This window comes from Pseudopodoces humilis, chromosome 5, assembly GCF_049639895.1.
Source record: "Pseudopodoces humilis isolate 2021_Gansu_Grassland_sample_001 chromosome 5, ASM4963989v1, whole genome shotgun sequence".
NCBI lineage: Eukaryota > Metazoa > Chordata > Aves > Passeriformes > Paridae > Pseudopodoces > Pseudopodoces humilis.
In genome coordinates, this window is record NC_142204.1 from 58,344,701 (window position 1) to 58,359,134 (window position 14,434).

General features: G+C 40.8%; 1 protein-coding gene across 1 annotated transcript in view; it reads right to left on the minus strand.

Moving 5' to 3' along the window:
- Positions 1 to 10,729: 10,729 nt before the first annotated feature.
- Positions 10,730 to 14,434, minus strand: part of CPNE8 (copine 8) — a 72,405-nt gene continuing 68,700 nt past the window's right edge. Inside the window, exon 20 of the mRNA XM_005519194.3 lies at positions 10,730 to 12,650. Within this exon, the coding sequence (XP_005519251.1) occupies positions 12,462 to 12,650 (189 nt within the window). The 3' untranslated portion in view covers positions 10,730 to 12,461. The remainder of the gene's footprint in view (positions 12,651 to 14,434) is intronic.

Genomic DNA, 14,434 nt, shown 5'->3' on the forward strand with positions numbered 1-14,434 from the left:
GACTTGAAAGAGATTTTCATCAGCTTCACAGAACACTGTCATGGCATTACTTCAAGTGACAAGTGCTTTAATTTAAACCTGGAGACTTCTTGGAGAGGCTCGTTGCAGACCAAGGCACTCTGTGCAATCACTTCTGGATCCTCCAGTGATAATTGGCCATCAGTCAAGGCTGCCAGCTCTGCAGAGAGCAGTATCCAAGGACAGCCTGTATGAGGACAGACTTCCAGCAGAGAACCCAAGGAAGGAGGCTCACCACAAGACAGTTTCTTATGGTTATCATTACTATATGTTCTCTTAATTGAAAGCACCTATTTGGCAAATGCCCTCTTTTTGTGTCAGTTTTGTTGGTTTTTTCTCAGTTCCTTGTGAGGGCAAATGTGAGCCTGGTGATTTCTGACAGCAGGTAATATCTATGTTACTGAATTTTACCCATTTCATATCTTTGATCTTTGGGAAATTTGCCTCCCTCTCTTTGATGCAACAGGACAGGGGGTTATTACTGCTTTTCCTGTCAACTCCTATCAGCAGCTGGGAAAATGGTGATTTCCTTGCAAGAAAAGTGCTTTCCAAAAACCATCAAAGCTGCGATTCTGCCTACATTTTCCTGAGGTTTTGCTTAGGTTTAACTGAAGGTTTTTCAGCAGCTACTCAGGTATAAATGAGAAATATCTCCATGCCTGACTCATCCAATACTCCACCACATATCCTACTTGGCAAGAGCTCCTGTTCAGCTGCTGCAGCACAAATTTCTTGCTCTCAGGAGGAGGCTGAAAGGTCAGAGACCCCTCTCAGAAGTGTCTTTTAAAACAAAAATCTGTGAGGTCACACTTATGCCCTCTTATGTCCCAGGGTACCTGTGCCCACTGCCAGAGCAAGACCTGCCCTGTCTCCCTGACTAGGGGGCTCTGCTGGCACCTGGACCACAGGTCCTCAGACATCAACTCTTCTGCCTCTGCCAGATGGAAATACTGGAGGAAACAAATATGTTCCCAAAAATAGTGCCTCCCTCTGTGGTTTTGAACAGCCATGTGTCACTCACACTCCTGCTGAGTCTGACTTTAGGTACAGCTGGCTGCTCCGGGTAAAGAGGGCTATTACTTCTTCCCAGAACAGACTGTCCGGATGATGGACATAGACAATGATTCAGTCTTTAGAAAAGCCCTTAACACCAGGAGAAGGGCTATTGAACCAACCCTAAGGGCCAGGGCAGAGGCAGCAGATGGCAGTCCTAGAGGAGGTCACTGCCAGCCCTGCCAGCCTCACCCAGGGCCCACAAGTCCCCACTGGGGCTTGCTCCCTCAGGCACCTGCCTGTGGGGCTCAGGTGGGTGGTCATGATGAAACAGGGGTGGCTGCCACTGCAGTGTTCTCACACTCCAGCCCTGTGTGCAAGCAGAAGGTGCTGGACAAGCCATGGGGGCGGAGGGATGGAAAGCATGGCAGTGGGAAGAAAGGGAAGAGAGGAAGGTGCTTCTGCTCTGAGTCTCTGCTAAAGCTCGGATTTGAGGTTAAACACTGCAGAGAGACTGGTGGGAGAGTTTTCAAATCACGCAGGGACTTTTCCCTCCTCAGCTCTTGTGACATCTGCCTGGGCACAGGCACAAGACAGCAGGGAAGGCAAAGGAGTGCATGGCCAAACCCCTGCACTCCAACTCCTAATGAAATTCATGCAAATTTTAGAAAGCGATTGAGATGTCTGGAGCTTCCTCCACCTGTCACTGCCTTATTTCTAGCAGATGCCATAATGAGGCACCTGGAGGACAAGATCATTTAGTTTCCTTTACAGTAATCACAATTTAGATGGTCCATAATTTAATAAGAGTGAGAAGGGAACAGCAACCGGAAGAGCTCTCTGGTTTCCAGGCCTGATGAGCTGCAGCACAGTGGGCCCTGTCCTGCCGTGTTAGCAGTACAGCTTTGCAGTCCCAGCTTGCAGGAAGAGCTGCCTGCTGCTGTCCTCGGGGATCAAGCATGCTGCACCTCTTACAGCACCCTGTAGTCCAGCACCCAGCAAAAGCCAGCACCTTCTGGAAAGAAAAGCACATATTTCAGCTCCTACCAACTCAGCCGGGCCTTTGGTCACGCACAAATGTGCCCCGTGCAGCCAGAGCACCCCGCAGTGCTGAACCCAGAGCACGGGGGCACATCTGCCCGTGGAGAGTCTGGCTGGAATGGCAGAGGACTGCCTTCAGCTGGGAAACCTCACCCAGACACCATCCACAGAGCTTATGCACCTGCTTATGTATTTTAAGCACAACTTGTCTGCAGCTATTTCTGCAAAACGAACAAAGGCCGTGCTGCCCTGGGCTGGACGGTGAGCTCTCGGTAGGCTCCCTTTGCATCCAGGCAGGGCTGGTGCTGCTCAGCTGGGCAGGAACTGCAGCAGCAGCTCTCTAATATGCAGCGCAGAGCTCAGCCAAGCTGCATCCTCACCGACTCCTGTTCTGAAAAGATAAAGGTCCCTTTTACTGATAAAAAGTCTCCCTGGTGCCTGTAGGTGTTTTTCCCCTTCTTTCCCAAAGCCCTCTGTATTCACTGATGACACTGCTTCTCCAGGCTGGCCTTACAGGGAATTTTCCATGAGAAAATTCATGGAAACAAAGATCCTAAATGATTGGCTTGTACCTCATTTGCTGCGATGCTCCCGGGAGTGGTCTCAGAGCTGAGCTCTGTCCTGCCCTTCCCGAAGCAGAGCTGGGACTGTGCACACCCCCAAGCTGCCACCCAGCCTCAGGGACACCTGGCTCGGTGCTGGCTGGTGCCCGAGCTCATTTGGCACCTCGGGATCTGTCCCTGTCTGGGCAACATCTGGCTCTGCAAATGCTGCCATAGCTGCAAGGAGACCACGGACAATGGGACGCTCTGCGTCGTCTGCGTCCCACGCTCTGCGACGTCTGTGGCACCAAGAACTCAACATTCATTTCGTGTGGTCCCTCTCCGTCAGTCCCTGACTGATGAGGGGGTGCCTGTGGGGGTCTCCATCTGGCCTGGGGTGAGGGGAGATGCCCACACAGAGCTGGGGGGAAGGAGCTCCCCTCCATGGTACTGGTATGAGGATGGGAGAGAAGGGAGGAAAAGGAGGGAGAGGAGGGGATCACCTACCCACAAAGTACAGTGATACTTTAAACACCCTATTTTTCCTATTTCAGTCTAACATATTTTAAATAAAGCAACATTTCAGTTGGTTTTTCCATTGTGAAAGAGTTTTTGGAAACCTGGTACTTCCTTGCAATGACAGGTAATAGACAGATCTATTGATAATGACAGTACATGCATGAACGAGCATTTAGAGTCCTTCTGTACCGTGAAATATCTAACAGTGCCAGAAAAAAACCCCTCACTAATACGGTGGGTGTGTGCTCAATCACATTTCTTTTCTTGCTAATTCTTCCAGGACAGTGAGAAATGTTGCAGTGCAGCTGACAGCATGTCTCCAATAATGAAATGCTGCGATTCAGTGGTTTTTCACACTCTCACTAGCATTTTCTTCTTCCTGCCTGTGTTCTTCTGAGAGGCTTAGCAAGATGAGAAAAGCTACTTCAAAAGCAACTGTGGTGCGTCTGCAACTGAGGTGTGGGGTTAGGGTTTTATATGCTGTAAAACCTCTTCCTATGCTGGGCACTTAGCAACAGGTAAATAGCCAATTTCATTAGCAGATGTGATTTTCCATAGTGTCAGTTCTACTGATTGAATCACTGAGTAAAATGCTAAAAAGCTGTTTTATTTTAGACTTTTTGTAGGGCTACCACAGTGGCATTTGCTGAGATTTGTATAGTTTTGAGTTACAGAAAGAACACAAGTTTTGAGGAGGTCTAGATAGGAGAAAAGGAGGATGACTCATGTTTAAAACCAGAGGGGTTCTTTTATCAAATACTTACCATGGTTACAAGAAGAGTGTTGTTCTGTATGTTGTTACATACACAATGAGTGAATGTCTGCAGCTCCAACTGGAGGAGCAAACCATGAGCTCAACAGAAGGTCAGTGGGAGAGAGCAATTACAGCTTGCATCGTAAAGGGATTTCCCCTCCACACCAAGGGGGCATTTATTTCTCAATTTTAACATGATAAACATGCAAAGCACAGATATAAGGGTCTCTGTTTGTAGTGGTTTTAAACCAGTAACTAAAAAAAATTACTTATTTTTTTTTGCTGTGAGATATGGATTAGAACAAGAGCAAAACAGGCTTAAAACTTAAAAGGAATAAAGAAAGTTTAACAAACTACAAGAATAAGAACACCAGAATAAACTTCCAGAAAACCCTTTTTATCCCCTACTACCCACCATTCTTTTGTTCATATGACAACATAGAGACAAAAACTTTGGAACTTTGGTGTTTAAGACAATCCCAATTCCTGCTAGAGTCTTTTCATCAGTCTTTGTAGAGAAACAGAAGTCTCTTTCTGTTAATTTATGGAGTTTCTCACAAGAAAACTATTTCTGTTATAGTTTTCTATTGCCCTGATGTCAGCTGCCCAGAAATGCTCTCATCAGAGCTCACTCCTCTCATTTCACATCACTCTGAGGTGTGTTATGGGCCATGAGTTTAGGGATGTCATTTTAAGGATGAGTTATTCAAAAGCAAAAGTCTTCTTCATCTGTCTTTGTGAGCTCCACTGGAAAACAGTTTTCTCATTGCCCCCCAAGGCCTCAAATTTTCGCTTCACCTTGTTCCAGCACCTCACTGCATCACAATTACTCTACTTTTTACTCAAAATTTACACTTTGAACACTATATTCCTCCCTATATACTCTGTCATGAATTAAAGGAGTTTTTTCAAGACTTTATTGTCCATTTCCATAGCCTCAACAGAAAGGTATTTCAGCTCATAAAGCATCTCCTTATTCTCTACCTTTTCTGAAGCTTAATTCTCTTCTTTACTGTCACTGATAGTTTATAAAGTCTCTTTACATGTTGATTACTCTCTTTTTCTCTCTCTGGATAAAAGGATTAATCTGCAAGTCTCATCTGGGTAATGAAAGGGTTAAAATCTTGCCCAGGCTTTTGTAGATGGTTCTGTGATCTCTGCTGGAGCAGGAGCTGGAGCTGTCTTCGATAGAAGATTCCTCATAGCTGCTCTGGAGAGTGTGGTCGCTGTCTCAGCTTGCCGCAGGTCCAGAGCTTTTTTTCTTTCTTTACTCAGCAGTCTCTGGTGAATTCAGTCACGGCAAAACCTGCAGCCGAGCCAGGGACCGGCCTGGCCCGGCCAGAGCCCGGGGCAAGCCCCGCAGGCCCCATCTCCCGCCGGGAGCCGCTGGGCCCAGCCCAGCCCCAGCCCGGGCCGCATGGCCGGGCAGGGAACGGGAGGCCAGCCGGAGCCCTGTTACCTTTCACAGCTAGGAAACACAGAGAACAAGAGAGCTCTGGCTTTACATCTTAAGGTAGGGTTCACAAGTTGATCTCACTTTTCAACGGTTAAAACTGCTGCCAATTCTTAGAAATGACTGATAATTGGTCAGGAGGAAAGACTCCCATCAGTCACCAGCAGCTTCAACTTCCTTAGCTCCCAAAACCACCTTAAAGGTTAAGTCACCCCATGACACTGATAATGTTACTCTAATGATAGCTTTATTCCAACATCCCTTAAAGATTCTTCAATTCTTTTATCCAGAGATTTGCCTATTATCAGTGAGTCAATCAGAGATATGAGGCAAATACAAGTTCTTGTTACTGAAGGAAGTGCATAGTTTCAGTATAGTTTATAGTTTCAGTATAGCCTAGTGCTATGAATCTCGAGGAGCCAACTGCATGTTCTGTGTTGTTCCTTTTAAAGGAATTACAGGGAGTATTTCTGGGTTTTGGTTGGTAACAGCAGTTGACTGAGTACATCAAGTCAAGGTGTCATGACAGTAGAATTGACTGTACTTAAAAATGGGACAGTTTTACTGCAAAATCCCAGGTGTACAGATGGGGTCTCCCATCTTGCTGTCCACTTGTACCAATTTGTTTGGCATATCCTGCTCCTTACCTGACCTTCACCACAAGACTCTTTCCTCCTCACAGCCTTTGGTCACACACAGGGGCTGGACATCTCACCTGCCCACTGGATTCAAGTCTCCCAAGTGTCTCTGTCTTCACGAGCCCCTTGAGTCCATTACTTTGGAAACAGGTGACTGGAAGCATACGTGTATTTCAGACAAGATCTCACCAGGGCTTTCTTCAGCACTCCTGGTGCCTTCCTAATCACCCACCCACTCCAGTTCTCTCCTTCTGCATTATCCTTTTTTCTTTCTTAATTAGGCTGCCTACCTTTGCAGGACTGACAAAGGGGGCTTCAGGAGGATATTTAACTATTTAATGTATTATTTCCCTGTTCAGAAGACGACTGCACAATTAGGGAATCCCTAGCAACTCTCCAGAGTGTTCTAAACAAATTTCTAAGACAAAGATGATGTAATTTCCCTGAGATGCACTAGAAGGGGCCTCCAGACAGTTTGGGAGGTTTGTCTAATCTGCCCATGAAAGCCACTCTTGCTGTTAAAGATGGCAACATCACCCATCATTGCCACCCTTTGAGAACAGGACCCCTGGCACAGACACAGTTACCACACTCCTTTTGGTAATCTGCATACAAAACACACCCAAGTGCTTTAATTTTTTCCTCACAGGTTAAAAACCATCTGCTTTTTTCCTCTCCTGGACTCTTGTTTCAAAAGTGTCTGTGTTGTCCCTAAAGCGTGGCCCCATGGACCAGACACAGTGCCAAGCTCAGGCTTCAGTACAGCTTAGCCTGGAGAAATTATTCTGTCTTGCCATATGAACACAAGTGCTGTCAGCATCTTCCAGGGTGATCTTTGCTTTTTATGCAGCAGGATCGCAATTTGATTTATATTCTGTTTGCAGCCCAGCTATAATCCACAGATTACTAATTCCCAAACTGCTGCTTATAAAGGTATCTTTTATCTTCATTACATTTGTGCTTATTTATTTGCCTCCTGAATGTAGTATTTTCCACCTTTTTTTCCCCCTGACCTTCCCTCCAATTCATCAAAACCATTTTTTCATTTATTCTGGCCTCTCAGCCTGCAATCCTGATGAGCTAATACTTTTATTCACTTCAAAAATGTAGCCTCTAACTCCTTTGTTTATTGAGTTAATGACATTTGCCAGAAATAGCTGTGAGAGACTCCTGCTGGACCCTCTTCCACGTTTGACTACCTACTGGTATTTTCCATTCCCTCCTGCTCACTGAAAGCCATCCACCAAGGCCGCCTGGCTACTCTTGTACTTTCAGGGCCTTTCTGCCTGTACCAGTGGAAATATTTAATCTTCTCTGCAGTCTGCAGTAGCCCTTTGCTCATGGAAGAGAGACAATTTTCTTATCCTTGAATTCCCTCTGGCTGTGATTGTGTCCTGATGGCCCACTCAATTTAAAACACAGCATTCAGTGCTAATCACTCTGCACATCCAGTCAATTGCTTTGATTTCATGATCAGCCTGAAGCAAGCAAACCACAAAGCAGCCTGTGGCACAGGGACACGCAGGCCCCTCAGTCATCTTGGCAATCTTGTTCCTCTCAAGGCCGGGCAGAATTTTTGCTCCCTGGGAAACAAAGCAGAGAAGAAGTGCTGGAATTGCTGAGTGCACAGGCACAGCCCGCTGTGGCTTGGGAAGTGCTCCCAGCAGCTGTGGCACGCACTGCCCCAGGATCCACACTGCATGGTTAGTGGACAGGTGTCTCACAGCACTTGTACACCTTCTGCAGGATGGGACATCTGTTACAACACTCAGTCATTTCAATGCCTTCGATGGTTTGCAAAATAAAATCATCAAATAAAAATTCCAATGATGACATTGATTATTTTCAAGTATTTGGCTGTAGGCATATGCTCCAAACAGAAGTACTCTACACCCCTTCTTTAGATGGCCAACTTGAAAATACCAGTGATCCACAGTCACTTGCACACTCATGGCAATGCACAATGCTGGCTGGAAGGAACACCTGAAATAATTCCCTACCAACTCAGTGCCCAAGCAGCAAAAATCCACCACGGAGTGCTGCAGAAAATGTGTACAAGTGCTATAATCCAGTTTAAAAGTAGAGGACATTTCATATGTAAAAAATGAGCAGTAAGAAACAGCAACCCAACAATGGGAATGGACACTGTCTGTCCTTCTGAAGATATTTTGCTGTGATGACATCCACCTGCTTCCCCACGCATTCATTCAGTAGGGCCGGTCCTGGTCTCACCCATGACCCTTGCCCTGGTAGTTCACTCAGGTTTAGAAATGACCTCTGGTAGGGAGGGCAACCCCACAGAAATCCTCCCTGATCATTTGCCCAAATTGTTCTGACAGTCCTCAGTGCTCCTCAGTCTTTCCAGTTGAGCCACATGATATCATGTACTGGACCTAGTACATGAGCCAAGGGCTTATTATTCCGAGCACAAGTGGTTGGATTACCTCAGGTGGCCATTATGCAGCGCTTTCAGTTATGACACCTTCCCTCAATATCTGTTTTGTGATCCACTCCTACCTCAGACACTGGCCTAAAGAATTGCTGCACAGCCAAAAAGGGCTGTAACTGTGCAGTAAGTTTTTGTTACTCCCGTACTCTTATCTATTTGTCCTGATAGAATTTGCTCCTCTTTCAGGTAATTTTTATAATTCATAAAAATAATTTCAACTTTTAATTCCATTTTTGGAAATGATTAAACTATTTCTAGTTGATATAATCCAATACTTTAATATTAAACAAAATTATATATATTGCTTCATCAGTGGAAATGACTGAATAATACCAAAAGCAAGACAGGTCCCTGTAGAACAGCAATTGTTGTTTTTTGAGTTTGATGGTGGAAGACTGATAGCATTTTTCTGAACAATCTAACCAGCCTTACAGTACTTCACAACACTTCAAACAATGCCAGTTCTGCTTTGCTTTTAAAATGTCTTGTTAAAGCAGCTGTTTCTCTTTTTTATCCTGAAGCTCATTATATTACTTTTAAAGAAAATTGTTTCAAAATGGTGTAGTACTAGCAAATTTTTATTGGAAGAGGTAAACCTTCATCTAGATTTATTTCTTTTTAAATGACTATTTAATTCAATGATTATCCCTGTTCTGTGAAGCTTGAAGGAAAAAAAAAAAAATTGAGTATTTAGGTTATCCCTAATGGACTGAATGCTCATCCTTTTGTTAAATAATTGATTTAATTTCCCTTCCATTTCTAGGAGATGTTTCATTAGGCTTTAGCAGTCAAAATTTTTTTGAGTTTTTCAGTTCTTTTTTACACATATCTTGCGTGTACATTTATATTCTTTCTATTCTTGTTGATTTTTCTTTTTAAAGAACTTCTGGCACAATTATAATTGCCTCTTACTATGCTCCCAGGTTTCCCATTGCATTGGTGTAATTTCTCATTATGTGTCCTTTTATTAGTTCTTAAAGATGATAAACAATTTATCATTCTGTTTGTTTCAGCCACTTTATTAAGTATGCTGCAGTGAATTTCATCTGTTCCTATTTAGGTAAGAATTTCCAGCTTTCCAAAATGCAACTTTTCAGAGAACACTGCCCTCCCAAATCTCCTACAGACACCTCTCTGTGGCACCATACAACAAACTCTTTTGGTAGATCACTAAGCTGATTTGAAGTCCATGTAAATTTTACTGTATAGCTTTCCATCTTTGCCTAAAATTACAAAATTCTATTTTGTGGCCAAGATCAAACCAGTTTCTTCTTCCAGATTAACAATTTCTCACTAGTCTGAATCAAACCTAAGGGTCACTCTTGAATTAGACTCCATGAGCCAGTGTCCCCCACTCCTTTGTAGGAACATTTGTGCAGTTTGCCCTACCAGAAAATCTTCTGCATGTATTATGAAGAAAATAATCTACTCCAAGATGGATACCAATGGAAGAGAGCTTTTGTCAAGGCCAACAGTTTCTCTCAGAACAACTGATTTGTTACATAATATGTCACGTTTTACCTTTCATAAACATACTCTCTGCTACTCTTCAGGTGTGTCAAATTAGTAAGGTTAGTAAGTAAGCAGATACCATTTCTTGAGAAGAATACAAATTTTGTGTTCCATTATTCTTGAGAATAAAGCCAGGGGTAAAAATGGCTGTAGGTGATCTTCTGGAGAAATTCAAGATCTGAGCATTAACTCTCATCCCAAAACTGTGAGCCTCACAAATATGTGAGTCTACATAATGATTCTCACAGATTCAAGATGTCAGGCACATAGACAGGGAATCTCACAGGTCTGGAAAGAGCCCTTTTCCACTAGAATTCTAGGTCCACCCATCACAACTATTCCTTTCCATTAAATATGTTATATTTAGCACCCAATGCCAAACAGAAGGAAAAAACCCCAACAGTGTGGAATAGAATAGGCTGGTACTTAGGCTGGATAGACAAAACTTTGATGAAGTAACAGCCTTCTTTAAAAGTTCTTTCACTTGTTAAATGAACTGCTAGATTAGTTTTGAGACTAATCTTTGAACTAATAAAAGGTACTGGCTAAATGAAAGCTAATAAATTACTCTCAACTGAGGAAGTTTGTTTTCTGGCCTTCTAGTGATATGTTGAATACATGGTTCACTGGGAACCAATACAAAAACAACACAAAGATTTGTCTAATGAAATGGAACAACAGAAACATAGTACAGCTTCAGTTTTTTTCCAAAGTGCCAACACTGTCCGCAAAAAATAAAATGTAGAAGATTAAAGGAGAACACCACCACCATATAATAGATTTAAACTTACTCTTTATGATGCACTTTCATCAAAATTTGTAGTCGCCAAGTATCAAACTTCACTCATGCAACACCTATCCACTAAGAAATACATACTTTGGTGAGAAAATTAAAGTCCATATTTATGTAAAAACTGTTTCAAAATAAAAATAAAACAAGATTTTTTTTTTTTACCAAAAAAAGATTTTTTTTGCTTTTGTTAACAGAATAATTATTTGGAAAACGTAATTTCTCACATGAACCAGTTAAAGGAAGTAAAATATATTTAAAAATGGAAGATTCTGCATTTACATAGTTATATACCATTAATATTGAAGATATCATTTCTGGCAAAAAACTTCTCATGCTTAAAAAATGCACCTTAGTTTTATACTGTACATTACAACATACAGTAGTAAGAAACAGAATTAGTAAACAGGTTATATGCAAAGAGAAAGGTTACATATACAAGACAATTACAACTGTGACACAAAAAAAATAAAATGTTCTGTTTAAACAGTATTTGAAGGCAATTCACAATCATTTCAGGAGTTTTGTGAAATTTAAGGCCATTAGTTCTAAATAAAATGTATCTGACACAAACTCACAAAACTGTGTATTTTGTACAAAATATACATGCAAAACCATTTTATAATTATATACGAACAGGCATATAATAAATTTTTTGGGTAGTTCCGTACACAAAATTTTGCACAAAGCAACATAGTTGTGCAATTTTTAAACCAGTTAATTAACTTTATTATTCATGCACCCTGAATGGAAATGTGATTAAATGACAATATTAAGCCCAAATATTAAGAGTCAGCATCCCTTTGAATGGGCAATCTAGACAAAAAGAAAATTAGGATTTTAAATTTTTACAGTTAAAAATGGTCCATTATAAAACATCTGCTGTAATCTTCACTTCAAAAGACATTTCTAAAGCAAAATTTCCAGTGCTTTAAGGAATGCATGATATGATTAACGAGCTCAGTGATTCAACTATAACACTATGATAGTTCTGGATTGAGGTAATTTTCTTTAATTAATTATAGCAAGTAACTATTCTGATTTGTTTCAGTAGCTAGTTTAAAAAACTGTAAACTTAGATAAACCTAGAAATTGGAGAATCTCTGAAAAAATACACATACCTCCCCCTCAGAGTCTGGAGTTAGTTATAAATAATATGCAATTATGTTTTTTGCACTTAGGAGTTTAAATCTTCAATACATGAGATGAATGGATTACTTGAAGCACTTCAGTTACTTTAAAACACATAGAAATATTTGTCCTTTTCTTAGCTTTCATTTGTATTTGTCTGGACAAACATTCAAAGAGATATTGCTTCTCTTGTTATCTTGTGACAAACTATTGCAAGCTAGAAGACATGTGAGTCAATATTCCAAATTTTTATTCTTAAGAATAGTTACAAAAGTACTGAAATTTAAAAATAGTAACATGTAAACATTGATACAGAGTAATAGCATTCCTATACATTTATATACACACAGCATTCAGAGAGGACCCAACCTTCTGAGTTGAAAACCTGACTTGTGCTTTCCCCCTCCAAGAAGTACATCAAAAAAATAGGGTGTTTGGATTAAAAAAAAAAAAGTCTCAGAACATCAACATTTTGCTCCTAGCATTTAAAAGCTTTCCAGTTGCTTATGCAACTATAGGAGAATTTTGGTATGTGACAAGAACTTTTCTAGCTCCAAGAAGTTATCAGAAGCTACTGTTGCATCCAGAGATCTGTGATAAATGCCAAACAGTTCAGAGCAGTCATATCTGAGTCTGCAACACGTGAATCGGGGGTGTGTAGGGTGGTGGGGCAGGTGATGGCTTTATTCCTCTGACTCTCATGTAGGACAGAAACTGCTCTGGGATTTCAGCTAATACATCTTTAGCAAGTCTTGCCATGCTTAACACATGGTTTCCACTTCTGTCAATGTAATCTCGGAATGGCACAAACTACAAAACAAAAGAGATGTTCAATCAGGCCATTATGCAGACACAGAATGCATCTTAAAACATAAAAATAACAATGCTTAACCTAGGGAGTTAGAGTATGCAAATATGTTATCTCACACAGTTTTAATGTACATATACATACATTGCATTTTATGCTATCTATTTTATAAATACACATTGTATCTCAATTTTTGTAGGTCTGTCTTCTAAGAGAAATGGTGTAATGCTTTCACTTGGGTGAACCCCTTCACTTGAGTCTAGTTTGTATTGCTGATGACATGCTTCACTGATGTATTTGGGTTATCTCTCAATTTTTTCCATGCAAGAACGTAATTTTTGTCTCAGAAAACTATTCTTAGCTGCCATTCCCTGCTCCTGGGGCCACCCACCAGACTGCCTCCACTCTGGCACTTGGTGAATAGATCTTTTTGACCTCTGAAGTGAATAAAACAGAAAGGATGACTTAAATTTTTGGCCATTTTGCATTGTACCTAGCAGAACTATGAACCACCTGAACACTTTCAATATGATACTACCAAATGCATAAAGAAGCTAAGCAAAAAGAATTGGATCAAAAAGAACTTGCTATGTGATGTCAAGATGTTCAACACCTGAACCAGTAACCTGCCCAGCCCTGGCTTGAATTTTGTAATACCTAATGAGAATCTTGTGCTACTGGCATACAAAAAGAAGCAATCCAGGCTCCTTGATTTTTTTTTTAGTTGTGTAAAAAGTACATCCAGTCTAAGTTAAAGAACGTGTGTCCCATCCTAAGAGATCACCTTACCCATCAGTCTGCACACATGAAATCTCAGACCACTGCTGTGTAGCAGACTGGGGCTATTTCAACAGTGTAATTGTTGAAGTGCAATTATACAATATAGATGTCCTGATTTAGCTCTTTTTTGCCTCTCCTCACACTGCAGAGATGTCAGAGGAGCTGCAGGAACTATGGACAGGTAAGCAAACCTAGGGATGTACAAGGACAGCTAACATGGAGATGGCAGAGGAATAGAATGAAAGGTATAAGAGAAACCAAAGGGAAACTGATGGAATGTCAAGTGCTTTTTCTATAATTTAAGAGTTTAATTAAAAAGGCTAATATGCAAAATCCTCAGGAGAAACAGCAGGTGCATCACTACAAGTAAATATTCTCCTAAAATGTCTTAAACAGCAAAAGGATATGGAAGGAGCAGAAATTAAAAAAAACTGAGGAAGAATTTCTACACATGTAATACAGAGTATACAATATGTATACATACTAGTGAGGAGGAAATTGTGAAAAATATGAGCCTTTATGTGAGTTGCAGTCAGTAGTAAATGTAACACATAAAGCGACTCACTGTTAACACACAAACTTATCCTGCACAAATTCAATAAAAATATTTCACAATACTGTTAGAATTAATAGGTAATAATTTCACTAGTTAATTTTAATTAACCTAATACACAAAAAAAATACAAACTTTTTATATTTGAGTAGTTAGTTTTATAAAGGCAAATCACTTTTAGCCTGCTATACACAAAATAAAGATCAAACCAAACTTAGAGGGCTTTTTAGAATCCTTTTTATTTAGTTAGTCTATAAAGTAAATATTTGTTAGCATTTAGACAGAAAAAGAGCACAAAACACTCTCTTCAGGTAATTCAATATGGCATGGGACAACATTCTGATTAAAATATATTAATAATAAATACATGTTTTATTACAATTCTGATATGCAATGAATTCCAAAGAAATACAAAAGGGTATTCATTGCATTTTTTAAAAAAATTATCTTTCA